Genomic DNA, 17,588 nt, shown 5'->3' on the forward strand with positions numbered 1-17,588 from the left:
GATTACCTTTATAACCAACAGCCCATGGGCATTCTCCAGGCCCATTAAGGCTAATGGGAAGTTTCTTCTGCTGCCAAAAGCTTATTGAGGACTTTTTTATTTTAATACAAATTGATCAAATTCAAGAACTACACAGCTACTTGGAAACTAAATCATTTTCAGTAAATCACCAAATACTCTACATGAACAACAAAGTTTTAGTGCTGTTCAAGCTGATTTGTTCTTCTTACCTCCATGGGAAAAGCTTTGAAATTAACTGTGTGCTCAGAACCACGCTGGTTTTCTCTTCCCCAGTGAAATCTAACTTCATACAGCTCAAATTCATGTCCTTGAGGCAATGGACCTCCTGATAGAACTGGAAAAAGAAAATAAGTTCTACTTAATTACATCTCAAACACATTCATCGGCACAGCATTATAAACATTTGGGGACATTTTTTGCCAAGAGGTCTCATAAATTCTACAGATTAAATTCACATAGCCAAAATGAGGAGAGTATAACTACTTTGGGATGAATTCATACTATCATCTTGATACAGCAGACATTCAGAAACTCTAAAATACTTGAGAATGACATGTATATGTTAACTTCTTATATATTTTAGGCATAGGAGCAGACAGGAAATAAACACAGCAGCTATCACAGTTTCCCCTGAGACTTAAACTTAGCATTGATCAGGAGACAAGAATATGACCTGAGTCTCAGACTGACCAATAATTTTCTATAGACTTATCACTAAATTAAACATTGTTTATAGATAATCCATACACAAGCACACTTTCAATTGAGAGAACAGATGTTAGCTGGCATAATTACCCATGAAGCCAATTATTATTAAGCCAACCTGGTTTTTTAGCAATGAAATCACAATTTTTAAAAAGCTATCTATCATCCAGTGTCACATAAATGCAAATAAAATAAAACTGTGATAAAATATTCACAATATTTAAAATGTTAAATTTTAGTTCTATGGGGCCCTGTCTCTGTGTCTCACTTCTGGAGATAACCTAGAACTCTGTCCCAAACAAGGGCACTCTGAAGGCTGATGGAAAATACATCTAGTCTTGAAGCAACAAAACACTGGACAGGGAACTAAGATCCCACTTCAAGCCACTGCTCGCTGCTGTCTCCCTAAGATCGAGATCAGTCTCCTGCTTGCTGCCCCCCAGCCTGCACCATCTGAAACGGAAGCACCCTTCACCCTACGTGTCTATGACCCGACCTAAGGCTTTGGGGCATTCATGGGGTGGGATGCGGGGGGGCACGATTCTAACACTCCACTCTTAAAAAAGAGCAGAAAATTGTCTTGGATGAGGCTTAGCTCCACAAGGCTAAGCAAAAAGAAACGGGAGCACTGTGAAACAAAAAGGATTAAAAATACCTTTGCCCAAAACATTTTCATCAGGTACACACACACACACAAACACACACACAGAGTTTCTGAAACCGTTACAGAGCAGTTCACTAGTATTTTCTTACAGCAGCGGATGAAGCTGATCCTGCTAGTGACTTCAGGGGCAGAAAAGAGAGCTCTGAGCTTCACCTGTAGCTCCCACCTGCCTAGTGGCCAATATTTCCTCAGATTAAAACTTGGAAATTGAGATGATATTTTTAAATGCCCTGAAAATCCAAACTGCACAGATGTATGTTTTATTGAGGAGAAGTTCCGGGCCCACAGGGGTTTCACTGAAAAATACTTCAACAAATACTTTTTGATCACCTACACTATAGTAGGTATATGGTGTTTAAGAGACATGGATGTTGTCAAAACAGACAAAACTCACTGGCTTCATGGATCTTACATCCGCTAGGATGAAATGCAAATGTATATATTTATGAAGATCAGACTTCTACTGTGATATTTATTTGGTCATTACAGGGCTTCCCCGGTAGCTCAGACAGTAAAGAATCTGCCTGTAATGTGGGAGACTCAAGTTCTATCCCTGGGTGGAGAAGTTCCCCTGGAGAAGGGAATGGCAACCCACTCCAGTATTCTTGCCTAGAGCATCCCATGGACAGAGGAGCCTGGTGGGGTCGCAGAGTCAGACAAGACTGAACAACTAACACTTTCACTTTTGGTCATTACATGGTCCTCATGCTTAAGAAAATTCTAATGAAACCAGATCCTCAGGGTCTTTCATTCTATGGGGTTGAAAGGAACACAAAGAAGGGAAGCGTTTTAACCAAGCCTGGTCCCCAGGGAGAGGTGACAAAGGGGAAGCTGTCAGCCAAGAATTGGTTCTGGTACCATTCAAGCTGCAGACAAATAATCCAAAGTTAAACCAGACTAAAATCACAGGGCCGTGCAAAGCCATAAAAACTGACATATCCTGAATTCAGAATTTTATGAGGTTCCAGGTAAAAGCATTACCCGTTCATCCCCCACAAATGATTGTGTTTACAGACTACAAATAAATAGCAGCTCTATTTCACCCATCTGGCAGCATCCTCTCAAAGCATTATTCTTCCTTTGGACCATTTACTTGCTCTACAAGAAACTAGTCATACCAAGAGAAGAACACTTATCCTGCATTTATGAATATCAAATTTTGCTGAGTGATATTTTGTCACTCTATGGCATCACTGACTCCATGGACGTGAGTCTCAGTGGACTCCGGGAGTTGGTGATGGACAGGGAGGCCTGGCGTGCTGCGATTCATGGGGTCGCAAAGAATCGGACACGACTGAGCGACTGATCTGATCTGATCTGATCTGATCTGATGGCAAGTTTATTAGTTGTGGTATCATCACGTTCAATAAAATTACAATGAAACATGAAACTCACACTGATGATGTGCTGCATTTCCTGAGAATAACAAACTTGTGAAAAGGACATAGGATACACTGTTACCATTGCTACCACCTCCGTTGTCTTGAACGCTTTTTCTCTGATAGGCATGGCTATTACACTTATAGACATAAAAGAGTTCCTTTCAGAAGCTTCTGCAAAATTTGAGAATCCCATAGAGACGTGACACATACACACTCCCCTGAAACTATCTAAGCTTCTATAACCCTTTGCTGAAAACAGATTTGCCAGAGAGTTCAAAGGTTGAGTCCCCCTCATTTCATTCAAGTTCAACACACATGTTTTGAGATGGACTCCATGCCTGGCCATGTGCTGACCACTGAGTGTGTAAAAGGAAGGATATAGCCTTGCACTGGCAAAGCATTCTCAGTGCTGAAGGAACTAAAAGTGATTCCATCGGGGCAGAAGGGAAAGGGGTTTCCCCAATGGCTCAGCAGGTAAAGAATCCACCTGCAATGCAGTAGATAGGAGTTCAATCCTTGGGTCAGGAAGATCCCCTGGAGGAGGAAATAATAACCCACTCCAGTGGGTTGCTATTCTTGCCTGGAGAATACTATGGACAGAGGAGCCTGGTGGGCTACAATCCAAAGGGTAGCAAACAATCAGACATGACTAAGGACAGAAGTAAAAAAGAAAAAAAAAAGAGCAGAGGAAAATGCACAAGGCAGTCAGAACCCAGCAGGATCCAAGCCAAAACCAAAGGTGGGGGTTGTGGGGGGAGGCGAGCAGTTAGAAAGTAAGTCAGGGAAGACTTTACGGAGGAGGTGACAGCTAAGCAAGTCTTATGTTATGTTATGTGAAGTCACTCAGTCATGTCCGACTCTTTGTGACCCCATGGACTGTGGCCTACCAGGCTCCTCAGTCCGTGGAATTTTCCAGGCAAGAGTACTGGAGTGGGTTGCCATTTGCTAAGTGTAGAAGTGAGAAACTATACTTTAGAAGCAGAAAGAAGAGGCTCAGAAAGACTCAGAGGTGGGAAATGGCCAGAATGGGTGCCAAGAGAATAAAGTCAGAGTTGTCCAATGGCCAAAGGCAGGCCTCAAGGTATGAAATTGGCCAGGCTGGGGTGGGCAGATGGCAGGCCATGCAGACAGGCTGGAGTTTATCTTGGAGAATCATCACTAGTTTTTAAGCAGTGGGCTAATATTTTTGCATTTTAAAATATTATTCCCAAGTCTGGGACTTTCCTGGTGATCCTGTGGTTGGGACTCTGTGTTTCTACTGCAGAGGGGGTACCAGTTCCATCCCTGGTCTGGAAACTAAGATCCTGCATACCACGAGGCACAGCCAAAGAAAAAATGGGATTAAAATATTACTCCTAGGTCTGCATAGATGGTAGATCAGCAAAGTGCAAGCCCAACTGTTGAGAAAGCTGCAGCCATAGCCAGACAAAGACAGCATGACCGGGAGACAGAGCCTGATGGAGTCATGACCCCAAATTCAGGAAGACCAACACCAATGACCCCTGATGCATCCCCCAAAGGATGAGAGGTCCCTAAAGTTCACTCTCTATAAGTTTAATTTATTTTTTATTGAAGTATAACTGCTTCACAATGTTCTATTAGATTCTGCTGTACAACAATGTGAATCAGCTGTAAGTACACACATATCACCTTCCTTTGCAGCCTCCCTCCCACTCCCTTCCCTCCCCTCTAGGTCATCAAAGAGCACTTCTCAATAGGTTTAAAGATCTTATGACCTCAGTTTAATTTTTAAGGAATCCCAAATGTATTCATAAAACATTCTAAAAAAATAGTATTAATCAGTTCTTTTAACATTTGAAGTCTTCAAAGCAACAATCAATATGTTTAACAGTCCTTAGCTTTTAACCTATAGCTTTATTTCACATTAAAGAATGAATATCATCAGCTCATAAATGCAGTGCTAACATCAAACAAGAGGGAGAGGAGGCCAGTTAAACAGGGTCTATAAGCAAAGTGAAGCAGATGAAGATGACAGTCCAGATAATTTAAGTCCCCCAGAGTCAGCTAATAATAAATATGATCATAAAGAAATTCAAGTTTTGCTCTCCTAGTTGTCCTCATTTACACGAACTTCTCTAAGAAGAGATAAGATAATTTGTATTTCAGGTAGTAAATGATCAATAAATATGTATTCATGGAGGGAGGGCTATCATTTGAGGACCAGCTGAAGGAACTAATTATGTCTGGAAAGGAAAAATAGCAATTTCATGGTATGATCTTGTAGTCAGTATTTTAAAGAACGTCATGTGGAAGTACAACTGCAGGACCTCCCTGGTGGTCCAGCCCGCCTGCCACCGTAGGGACACACGTTCAATGCCAGGCCTAAGATCCCACATGCTACAGGGAGACTACACCCGTGTGCCGCAGCTGCTGAGCCTGCACGCCCTACAGCCTGTGTGTGCTCTGCAACAAGAGAAGCCACCGCAATGAAAATCCCATGCGCCACAACTAGAGGGTAGCCCCCCATCTGCCACAAGCACAGAAAGCCTGCAAGCAGCAAGGAGGACCCAGTACAACCAAAAGTACATATTAAAATAAAATTTTAAAAATAAAAAAAAGAAGAAAGTACAATTACATGTGTTCTGTATAGGTCCAGAATTCCACAACAGAAGCGATGACGGAGATCCCAGGACTTTTTGATGTGGTTTCACTCGAAAGCAAAATGGATCCTCTCTCAGTGAGGCATGAATATCTTTTCCTGAGCTGTTCAAGCTGAAGACATGCAGCTACTGGCCAGAGGGTCTGAGATCGGGGGCTGGAATGGTGGCCTCCTGGGGGTCAACCCATTCAGTGAATCTGTGATTCAGTCACCTTCCTAATCTCATCTGCTGCCTTATTGTATCACCTACACAATCAGACTATTTTCTTCTCAAGAAGAGGGTCGAAGAAGAAACTTTGAGAAATTCCATCAATTAACGATAATGGGGGATGAAGAACTGGCAGAGGAAAGGTAGTCAAAATTAAGAAGAAACATCCAGAGCTGGTGCGTCATAGAGACCAACAGGAGAAAGAGTTTCCAAAAATCCCACTGCAAATGCAGCAGAATTAAAGTACTATAAGGATTTTAAAGTGGTCCTTTGATCATGGGATGAGGAGCTTATCAATGACCTTGGTTTGGGAACTTCCAGCAAGAGGTCTGGAGTGAAATATTTGTGCTCATGACATCTCTCAAATTTAAAACCTCAGATAGGGTTATTAAGGGCTTCCCTCATAGCTCAGTCAGTAAAGAGTCTGCCTGCAATGCAGGAGACCCAGGTTCGATTCCTGGGTCAGGAAGATACCCTGGAGAAGGAAAGGGCAACCCACTTCAGTATTCTTGCCTGGAGAATCCCATGGACAGAGGAGCCTGGCGGGCTACAGTCTATGCAGTCTCAAGAGTTGGACATGACTGAGCGACTAAGCACACTTATCTAAGGAAACTACACCATAAGGATTATGCTAGAAGCCTTCACTTAATAAGTGGAAGTATTTAAATTATACTACAGTTGTTGTAACTTCTTTTAGTAATTCTGTACTCTTTTTTAATACAAAACAAAAAAACATTTAAGACTTTTTATATCGACCATTTTTAAAGTCTTTATTGAATTTGTTACAGTACTGTTTCCATTTTATGTTTTGATTTTTTGGCCACAAGGTATGTGGGCTCTTAGCTTCCCAACCAGGGATCAAACCCACAACTCCCTGCATTGGAAGTGAAGACTCAACCACTGGACCACCAGGGAAGTCCCCCCCAAAAAATTTTTAATCTCAGCCAATGAAGCTTGTGCTGGGGATTGGTCAGAAAAAAAAAAAATAAATAAATAAATAAAAAACAGGATCCAAGGAAACTTCAATGCATTCCTACCAAGTGAAAGAAGCCAAGCAGAAGCCTGTAAAATGTATGATTCCAACCACATGACATGAAAAACACAAAACTACAGAGCCAGTATAAGGATGGCCACAGTATTGTGATCGCCAAGAGCTGGGGAAAGAGACAGAAGAACAAAAGGAACACAGAAGTTTTAGGGCAGTGAAACCATTTTGTGTGATATTACAATAGTGGACATATGTCATTAAACATTTGTTCAAGCTCAAAAACACCAAGAGCAAACCCTAATGTAAACTATGGACTCTGGGTGTTGATGAGGTGTCAATGTAGGTTCATTAACTGTCGATGTACCCTCTGGTTCTTTTTTCACCTGCGACCAACAACCAGAATACAGACAGCCAGGTGTGAGCCATCACACGGCTTCCCCCGGAGAAATCCATAAACCTACAAAGGCTCCTGCAACAACACAGCCTGCTCCTACATAACCACGTTACTGTGACAGCCACCAGACCTCAATCTCTGCCCACATGCAGAGCCTCTAACTCGACTTTTAGACCCATTACTAAACGTGAACAAAGCCAAAGATCACTGGACATTTGAGAAGAACCTCCAGCATAAGACAGAGAGACCAAAACAAACAGAAGAAGAACCCCAAAATAAAACAGAAACACAGAACAGAAAAAAAGATCCTGTAATCAAGAAATAAACACTGGTAGTTTTTTTTTTTTTTAATTTTTAAAATTCATAGAATAAGCACCACATTTTAGAAATTAAAAATTTAAGAACAGATTAGAGATAAATATACAACAATTAGAAGACAAATACAAGAGAGTAGAAGTTTAATAGAAAGATATAAGTTGAGGAAATCTAACAAAATAGAAGAAAAAAGACTAAAAAAAGAGTTAATGGAAAAAGAGGGAAAAAACAGAAAACTTCTCAATTAAATAATATAAGAAAGTTCCTGAGAAATAAAAGACAATTATCTTTTGATTTTGGGGCCCACCAAGCACCAGCACACAGACACACGAGGTTTCTAAATATTTACTCTCACAAGGCCTTCTTCTCAGCAAATTACTAGGAGATGAACTGCGGGAGGGAATAAACCAAAAACTCTCTGAAAGGAGGCAACAGTCTCAAAAGAGGATCGCATCATCGAGCAAACATGGGATTGAACACACAGACGGTCAATGGACTTCTTAGGCCTGAGATCTAGGATGCTGCAGGCAATGGCAGTCCAGGTGGGCTGGAGGAGAGAAGGGTGGATATGAGGGACAGAAGGACTTCAAAGGACTTTCTGAATGTCTTGGGAGAAGATGTGCCTGCCAGCCGTCAGAGAGTGTGGAAATGAAACCATGATGGATAAACAAAAAATCAAACAAAAATACACTAACGCCAGGGGTGGGGCCCCCCACATTATTCAATAAAGGAAACAACATAGCCTCAGCTGGAAACAATATTTGCACAGTCATAATAATAAAAACACTGAACTAATTTAAATAACAACTATAATTTAAGTATACAGGGACGATGAGGGGCAAAACTTCCATGTGCTCAGTTGCTCAGTCAGGTCCAACTCTTTGTGACCCCATAGGCTGTAGCCTGCCAGGCTCCTCGGTCCATGGGATTCTCCAGGCAAGAATACTGGAGTGGCTTGCCATTTCCTCCTCCAGGGGATCTTCCCGACCCAAGGATAGAACCTGGGTAAATATAAACTGCTCCAGACACATGTTTCTTTCTTACTTTTTTTTTTTTTAAGTATGGAGAAACACTGAAAAGGGAGAAACAATGAAGAAATGACTGACTGTAGTGGAAGAAATGAGACAGGCATCTGATGGAGCAAGGTCTTCAAAGAGGATGGAGGAAGGGGTCAGAGTGTGTGCGCCAAAACAGGCCCAGACAGAAACACAGACAACTCTTCCTCAGTGGTCAGGGGAGGACCGTGTGGGCAGAAAAGTCGAAACAATGCTTGATGGGCTCTGTTTGGGGGTGCAGTAGGGGGCCACAGAAAATTGTGAATGCTTGAGAAGGCACCAGAAAAAACATGGCAAACTCAATGTGATGGAGTAAATTTGATCTTCAAGCAGGAATGAACACAAACTGTCTTAATTGATAGCATTTGGACTTGTTCATTCCTCTACACTCTTGTGACACTTTTAGAACACCAGGTTGCATTTACACTGACACCATAGAGGACTATGTTGTCATTAATAGGAATCTTCAAGAACCATCTTACCCATCTGTATACAAACCAACACTCAGTCACCATGATGCCCTGATGTGAAATGCATGTTAGCTGTATAGATACGTAAATGTTTATTTACAGAAATGAAACAGTATGTCAACATAAACCAATACACTTTACAGTGTAATACCAACATTACCTTAATATGTTTTTTATGTCAGGACAGTCAGCATTCAATAATTTTATTACGTATTTTAAAATTAATACATGATGTCCCATCATAGCCCTCCCCCCAAAAAAACCTGACTTAAGTTTGAGTTTATATCTGACTCTGTCTCTTTGACTACACCTTAGATTCTATTTTGGGAAATATCCATACCTCGTCTAGACTCAGAGTAGCTGGGAAGACTCTAAATTAAAGCTCAGGAATATTCACAATGAATAAAATATTCATAGTTGGAAATCAATACCTGCCCTGTCTAACATTAAACTGAAAGATTTTATGGCTTGAAATATCAAATTTATCGATTCAGAATTAATTTGAGTACAGTTGGTCTCTGTTTATTAAATACTTCCCAATATTTCAACACATTCCTAATTTTACATTCTTCCCATGGAGTATAGTTAGTATTCACTATGAAAAGCCAGAAATTAATGCTTATTTTAAAATATTCTGCTCTCCTCTCCCCCTATATTTAAGCAAAAAAGCAATTTCCTTGGCAATTATCCAACAGTTTTTCTAAAAAACATTTCAGATCCATCTCAAATAGGTTCAAAAGGGAGGAAGAGAGTTAAAAAAAATAAAAAGTAAGAGCTTTGTTTGCCATTTAAATCTTTCACTGAGTTTAGAGACTGATTTTGACTGCTATTAATTAAAATTCTTCTTGCCATATTAATTACATTTATATTACTATTAATTATATTATATACAATTATATATTAATATAGTAAATTTAATTTGAAAAGTCTATCTTGGATGCCAAATTATATCAATAAATGCTAATCTTCAGTTTTACAAAGCAGTAAGACAGAATTATAATTATCTAAATGATTTGAGCTAATCAACACTTTGGACAAAACGAAGATTCGTATACTTGTGTATGTTGTTGCTCAGTTGCCCAGTCATGTCCAACTCTTTGAGACCCCACGGACTGCAGCACTCCAAGCCTCTCTGTCTCTCACCATCTCCCGGAGTTTGACCAAGTTCATGTTCATTGCATGGTGATGCTATCCAGCCATCTCATCCTCTGACACCCTCTTCTCCTTCTGCCCTCAATCTTTCCCAGCATCAAGGACTTTACCAATGAGTTGTCTGGAGCTTCAGCATCATACATTTGTATATACTTTTCCTCAAATTTCACAGAGCTGGAATTTGACCAACTAAGGTTGTTCCAATAACATCATATAACATGGGACAACCAACTGACACCTTCATAATTTCATCCTTGCAAAATGTTTCAGAAAATAATTCCCCCAAAAAGCATGCTACAGTATATAAAGGTATCCTGACAATAGAGCTAGGTTAGTCCTACCATTAAGGTCCTGCAAGCTAAATTAGTTTGGCAATGACCTCTAGTTTAATAAGAAGCACACAGAAACATCTAAAATACCTGATTTCGACTTCAGGATAACCTGAATGGTATGCCCGTCATTGGCGACCTCACAGTCCCGGCAGACCACATAATTTGGGGAGAGGCGGATATCCAGCAGTGAGGGGTCGTATCGAGCTTCTCTTGAATTCAAGTTAATCGGAGACTGGTACTCTCCATTAGCATCCGGAAACACCAAGCCCCACTCAACACCTGAGGACAAAATGAAGCAAACTTAGAATGGATTGAAAAAATAAGTTACAGCAAACTTTAACATGTGAAAACTAGTTTAAACATTGTTTATGATCCTTGCCATTATTAAGAAAGCTATGACTACTGTCGCTTTATAGAAGACATGGTATTAACAAAGTGTGTGCATTTTTGCATTCATAGGTTGAATGATCGAATGTTATCAAATATCACATTCAGAGTCCCAGACTAACAAAATGTTCTATTTGCCTACATAGAGGTACTAATTTATGGCTCTAGGAAATTCAGATCATCTTTAAGTGATTGGAAAAAGAAACAATACCACAAAAATTTCCTCTGTTCATTAGTGCAATTATGTTAAGTACTTGGAAAATTCCTGTAACTTCCAGTGTTCCTAGTGTGAGTCAAAAAATAAAAATCTAATGCTAGTGAGTAAAAATTTCTTAAACAGTAGTTTGAAGTGTGCATATTCATATATACAGGGCTTCCTGGGGGGCTCAGTGGTAAAGAATCCACCTTCCAAGCAGGAGACATGCGATCCCTAGGTTCTGTCCCTATGTTGGGAAGATCCCCTGGAGAAGGAAATAGAAACCCACTCTTGTATTCTTGCCTGAGAGATCCCATGGACAGAGAAGCCTGGCAGGCTGTGGTCCATAAAGTTGCAGAGTCAGACATCACTTAGCAACTGAGCACACACACACATACTCCTATATACATATATATATCATGCAAATATAGATAATACTCTTTCCATATTTGCATAATGCAAGTTATAAACTCTACATTTGTTGCAGATATGTAGTCAACATCAGCACCAGTTGTTAGCTCCATCAGGAGTCCTACACCTTCAGGGATACATTTTAGGAAACTAAACTTTTTTATACAAGGTCAATCCCCATCTTGCCAGGCCCACTGATTCAGCCCAAAAACTTAGGACTTGTTCAGAAAAAGTTGAAAGGTGTCAGCATCCTTCTAGAAAACTCAGTAGCTCAAATAGATACTTTCTCCCCGCAGGCAAGCAAGAAACAGTTTCACGGACGCGATAAGAGACAAGAATCTGGAAAGGAGTGAATATATGCGTTTGTATAACTGAATCTCTTTGCTGTACTCCTGAAACTAACCCAACGCTGTAAACCAAAGAATTTTTTTTTTTTTCAAATAAAGAAAATAAGAGTTTCAGTAACGCTGCATTCTCAAGGTGTTCAGTAACAGTTAAGGCTGCTCTTCTGGCTACTAGCCAGATGGAACTGTCACCAACGCAGCCTTCGGGCTCGCCCACCGGACGGGGGCAGATGCCAACCTCTGCCCGGCACCAAGGTCGGGCTCCCAGAGAAGCCCGCTCTACCCGGAGCACCTGCTGCCCCTAAACGGGCCAGGGACCCACGTGAGAAAGAGGGGCGGCGGAGGCGCGGGGAGCGCGCCAGAGCAGCGGGACCCACCCCGCGGGCCAGCCTCAGGACGCGCGGCGGGTTACCTTCCTCGTAGCCCCACTCCACACCTTCCTCCTCTTCCTCCTCATCCTCCTCCTTCTCCGGGAAGGCCACGGAATCTTCGATGAAGCTCAGGTCAGCCATGGGGAGGCCGTGAGTCCCCTCGGGCTCTCGCCGGCGGTGCCTGCGCGCCCCTGCAGGGCTAGCGCTCCGGGGCGCTAGTGGGTGTGAGCGGTGAAGTGTGAGCGCGCGTTCCAGGGGGAGCGCTCCCGTAAGTGTTAGCGCGCGTGTGTGAGAGGGTGATGAGTGTGAGCGGGGATGAGTGTGAGAGCGTGCGGTGAAGGGCAATGTGGATGCGAGCACGCGCGCGTGCCAGGCGGAAGTCTTTCGGGCGGCGGGCCGGGGACTCTCGACCCGATTGCAGCAGGAGCGCAAGAGAAGCTGCAGCTCAAGGAGCGCGAGCAGGCAGGTTATAAACCCGACCGGGGCGGGGCTGGCACGGGAGGGACCGCCCCTGCGCTCGGGCCGGGCCTGCGGTGGACCGCAGGGAAAGGCAGGGGCTCCGGGCCGAAGCCGTGGAAACGGCGGACCCCGCCCCCAACGACACACACACCGGACCCCTCTTCCCCGCAACACGCACACACCCCGCTCCCGCGCCTTCCTTCTAGAACCCCGGGGTCTGCCCTGAGCACCCAGTGCGCAGAGCCTTGGCCAGGGCTCCCTACCCTTATGTATTGTCATCTGACTCCAGGAAATACCACAAAGAACGAAGGGGGTCGGGAGAAGAGAAATGAATTACCCCGATGAGAGAGGGCTTGAGAACACCTTACCAAAACCAAAAAACTTTCCCGCTCCGAATCTTTATCATTGAATATTCACTTTTTAATTTAATTCATCCTTAGAGACCAGTGGAAACGAGTACAGAAAATTTTCCAGGAAGCCTATAGTTCCTACAAATATTTAAGGAAAAAAAATTGTTTTAATCTAGAGAAGTAATTTAGGGAAATTTTTCCATTTAGAAAAGGCATAAGGAGTGAAAGGCAATAAAAGAAGGCTGTTTAGTTTTATTTCAAGCCTGGGTTGCTGCTTCGGACGCAGCTGGTTGTGTACACAGCTCCCAATCGCCCAGGGAAATCGTGTAAATAATGAAACACACATATTACATAACAAACAGGAACTTTCCTGCTCCGAAAAATCATCTCTTGAATATGCTCCTCAATCCAGCGTGAATGACTTCAACCTCCTACCTAGAACAGGTTAACCTCGCATTTTTAGGACTGTGTGCCTAATACAACCCACACCAGTATTCTTGCCTGGGAAATCCCATGGACAGAAGAGCCTGGCAGGCTACAGTCCATGAGGTCACAAAGACTGGGACACGACTGAGCATGCACGGGGGCGGCGGGGGTGGGGGATGGGGGGGACGGGACAGAGGGGAATGGGGGAGATAGATATAGCCTTAAAAAATAATGAGCACTGTCCCAAATATTAACTACTTTCTACTTAAGTTCTTCTAAAAAGAACATTTTATTTCTCTTTCTGTTTTTTTTTTATCTGTCTTATTTATTTATTCATTTTACTTTACAATATTGTAGTGGTTTTGCCATGTTGACATGAATCCGCCATGGGTGTACATGTGTTCCCCATCCTGAACCCCCCCTCCCACCTCCCTCCCCATCCCATCCTTCTGGGTCATCCCAGTGCACCAGCCCCGAGTACCCTGTATTATGCATCGAAACTGGACTGGCGATTCGTTTCACATGTGATAATTTACATGTTTCAATGCCATTCTCCCATATCATCCCACCCTTGCCCTCACCCACAGAGTCCAAAAGACTGCTCTATACATCTGTGTCTCTTTTGCTGTCTCGCATACAGGGTTATCGTTACCATCTTTCTAAATTCCATATATATGCATTAGTATACTGTATTGGTGTTTTTCTTTCTGGCTTACTTCACTCTGTATAATAGGCTCCAGTTTCATCCACCTCATTAAAACTGATTCAAATGTATTCTTTTTAGTGGCTGAGTAATACTCCATTGTGCATATGTACCACGGCTTTCTTATCCATTCATCTGCTGATGGACATCTAGGTTGCTTCCATGTCCTGGTTATTGTAAACAGTGCTGCGATGAACATTGGGGTACACGTGTCTCTTTCAATTCTGGTTTCCTCGGTGTATATGCCCAGCAGTGGGATTGCTGGGTCATATGGCAGTTCTGTTTCCAGTTTTTTAAGGAATCTCCACACTGTTCTCCATAGTGGCTGTACTAGTTTGCCTTCCCACCGACCGTGTAAGAGGATTTCCTTTTCTCCACACCCTCTCCAGCATTTATTGCTTGTAGACTTTTGGATAGCAGCCATTCTGACTGGCGTGAAATGGTACCTCATTGTGGTTTTGATTTGCATTTGTCTGATAATGAGTTTCACAGTCTTGAGCATTTCAATTAAGTTTCCTTTTAGAAGTAGGTTCATAGGTTCATCAAATGCTGCAACTCAAAGAACCCAGGAGGATCTTGATAATAGGATCTCTTAGAGACCTTGAGCTTATCAACAATGTCCACTCCCCTCTGCCCCCAAAATTGCATGGATGCTAGGTGGCAGCCATTGTGTGACCACCAATTTCATTTAAAGGAGCATGTGAATTATAGAGATGTTTGCCAAACCAGAAGACAGCAAAATCTCCTAGAAAAGCTCAGTTTTCCGTGAGTAAAAGGTATGCCATATGTCATATGCCATATCTCCCCACAGACAGGCTGAAAGATTGAATAGTTAATGCTGGATTTTGCTTCTCAAAGACAAATTTGCATATACCCCACAATGTATCACCATTCATAAATCCAGTTAACTACTAGACAAATGTATATTTACCCATATTTGTTCTCTGTGAATTTTTCAACTTAATGTGTATAATGTAACTGCTCTCTGCCAGCCTAGGGTACCCTCCCCAACAACATATGAGCCATTCCACCATGCATCCACATATTCAATTAACAGCCTTAATTGCTTTGAGACTGTGTGCTTCAGATTTCTGCTAATTAATAGCACCTTAAGACCTTCTCTTCTCAGATCCCCATACTGTATTATCACTAAAGATGGAATTTCTATTTCTAGTTATTATAAGGTATCTGTCACCATGAAAACTTAAACACATAGATCAAAGATATAGGCCAATTCCTTGATTTACAAAATAGAACAAGCACACCTAAACCTAATATCAGAAAGTCTAAAAATATTCATGCTCTATATTATGAACATAAGTATTCTACATAGCCCTCTGTATCATTATAATGCATTTCAGCCTAATATATTTAAGTCCTTAAATTAACTGTATATTGCTCTCTTCCAGTGTTTGCATAACTGAGATCAAACCACATCCTAAAACAGTTTATTGAAACTAAGACCTATGTAACTAATTACTATTTTATACTAAGAAAAGAAAAATAGAAACACCTAAAAGGAACAAAATAATCTTGATGGCACAAGAACAAAGAGATACTGGTATTGTTTCACAGAACCTCTCACTTACACAACCCTTTGCTCCCAATCTATTCTCCCCTTTTGCCTATCTTACCAAGGCTTTCTTACTGTACTGGTGAGTTTGAGCCCTAGAAGTGTCATTAACAATCATTACCTTCTTCTTTTATGCACGTATGCTCTGGGAACACCTCAAGAATGGAGCTAGCATTTGCCTGTCAAGAGACTCCAAACAAGATCCTCAATTTCTGAACTTCAACAACCATGATTTGTGTTCCTTTGTGCGCACTTCTCTGTACTAGGCACTATGGGAGACCCTAAAATGTATAAAATCCTGTTTCTGCTCTCAAGGAATTCACAGTTGTCTTGGGGGTGAGGAGGTAGAAGTAAATCATTAACTATAATAAAGGCAATATATTAAATAGAGACACAAGTACCATCACATCTAAGGAAGATGCAATTCATACACAAAGGAGTCATCAAGGAAAGTTTCTGGGAAAAGACAGCATTGGAGGTAAAGCAAAAAAGCTGAGTAGAGCTTTTGGTGGCCACTGCGTGACAGAGTAGCATTGCCAGCGCAACCGATGATGCTAATCATGGAAGTGCTTGTTTTCGATCCATTTTCTCCTCTAAATGCCTTGTGTGACCTGCCAAAACGCATCCATGATCCTCAAAACAGGTGGGCTTCAGTGGGCCTGTGTCTGAAGCAACACACTTCTCTGGTTGCTTTGTTTGCTAGTCTGATTTTTGGTTTGTCGGTAAAGACATCAAAATTTTCCTCACTGTATACATTTTTGATTTCTGAAGTTTTTAAGCTTTGTTTTTTAGGCAAGTTCTGATTCTTTTTTTGGGGGGTGGGGGCGGTGGTGTGGGTTCGATCTTCATTGCAGCACTTGGGCTTTCTCTAGTCGCAGAGCACAGGCTCTAGAGCATGTGGCCTCAGTAGTTGGGCTGAGCAGGCTTAGTTGCCCTGCAGATTGTGGGATCTAAGTTCCCCATCCACGGATAGAACCCAAGTCCCTTGCCATTGGGAGACAGATTCTTAACCACTGGACTACCAGGGAAATCCTTGATTTTTTCATATTTCTTTCTTTAGCAGATTACTCTCATATTTTTCCTGCTTCAAGTTGCACTTGTCAATCTAATTTGTATGATATATTCTTGGTCTCTTGTCTTCAGAACCATCAGCTTTTAATCTTAGGGTTCTGTGTAGCTGTGGTAAATTGTGTAAATTATATTCCTGTCATTTTCTTGTCCCTTCTGTGACATTGCACCTCATTGCTTTGACCAATCAAATATGAGTGATGCGCACATACCACTTCCCAATAGAAGCTTCAGGAGTTATTGTGTTTGTCTCTCTGCCCCATAATGACCCAGGCCAAGAAAAGCACTGCTCCTTCAGTCAGTCTGGGTCCTGGAATGAAAAACATGGGGGTCAGAACCACAGCCATTCTGAAGTCAGCACGTAATGTCAATGAGAAATACACCACTGAGATTGTGGGACTGTTTGTTACAGCAGCATACCCTAGCAAAAGCTGACTGTTACAGTCATTCAGGTAAGTACAAGGGTAATCTTCATTGGCCCAAATGCTGTTTTACATCTGTCTCTCTCTTTTTTTTTTTTTCATAGTTAAAGTGCTTCTCTGACCTGTAAGGAAACCAAACAGCCTTAAACAATGCCCTTATCTCTTCCTTGCAAACTTTTTAGCAGCCCTGGCTCTACGTGGGATCCTTACCAGACCATGAGAAAGTCCTTATACATTGAAACCCTCCCATCTCTTACAGTAAACATGGGCCATTGCTCCCCGCACTTCTCTGAGATCACACCAATCACACCTGGGATGCAAAGCTTCCTCCAAAATGACAGGGGCTGAAGTCGGGACATCTGAGATCATTATACTGATGGCTCCATATCTCTCTTTATAGCAGGTAACACTTTCTGCAGAGAGCCTTCCTAGTAGTCTGCCAAATGATAGCCTCTACTGTGTCATGGTGTGTGTGTGCTCTGTTGTGTCTGAGTGATCCCAAGCACTGTAGCCTCCTAAGCTCCTCTGTCCATGGGATTTTCCAGGCAAGAATACTGGAGCAGGTCGCCATT

The 17,588-nt window shown here is 42.1% G+C and overlaps 1 protein-coding gene across 5 annotated transcripts in view; it reads right to left on the reverse strand.

Moving 5' to 3' along the window:
• Positions 1–12,474, reverse strand: part of CA8 (carbonic anhydrase 8) — an 82,153-nt gene extending 69,679 nt beyond the window's left edge. For 3 of the 5 annotated variants that reach the window (XM_061438807.1, XM_061438809.1, XM_061438808.1), the window contains exons 1-3: positions 12,057–12,474; positions 10,394–10,585; positions 231–355 (exon numbers count right to left, since the gene is read on the reverse strand). In XM_061438807.1, coding sequence (XP_061294791.1) covers positions 231–355; positions 10,394–10,585; positions 12,057–12,156 — 417 coding nt within the window. In that variant the 5' untranslated portion in view covers positions 12,157–12,474. The remainder of the gene's footprint in view (positions 1–230; positions 356–10,393; positions 10,586–12,056) is intronic. The other 2 variants (XM_061438806.1, XM_061438804.1) reach the window with 1 other exon arrangement.
• Positions 12,475–17,588: the final 5,114 nt, after the last annotated feature.

Source organism: Bos javanicus, chromosome 14 (genome assembly GCF_032452875.1).
Source record: "Bos javanicus breed banteng chromosome 14, ARS-OSU_banteng_1.0, whole genome shotgun sequence".
NCBI classification, from domain to species: domain Eukaryota; kingdom Metazoa; phylum Chordata; class Mammalia; order Artiodactyla; family Bovidae; genus Bos; species Bos javanicus.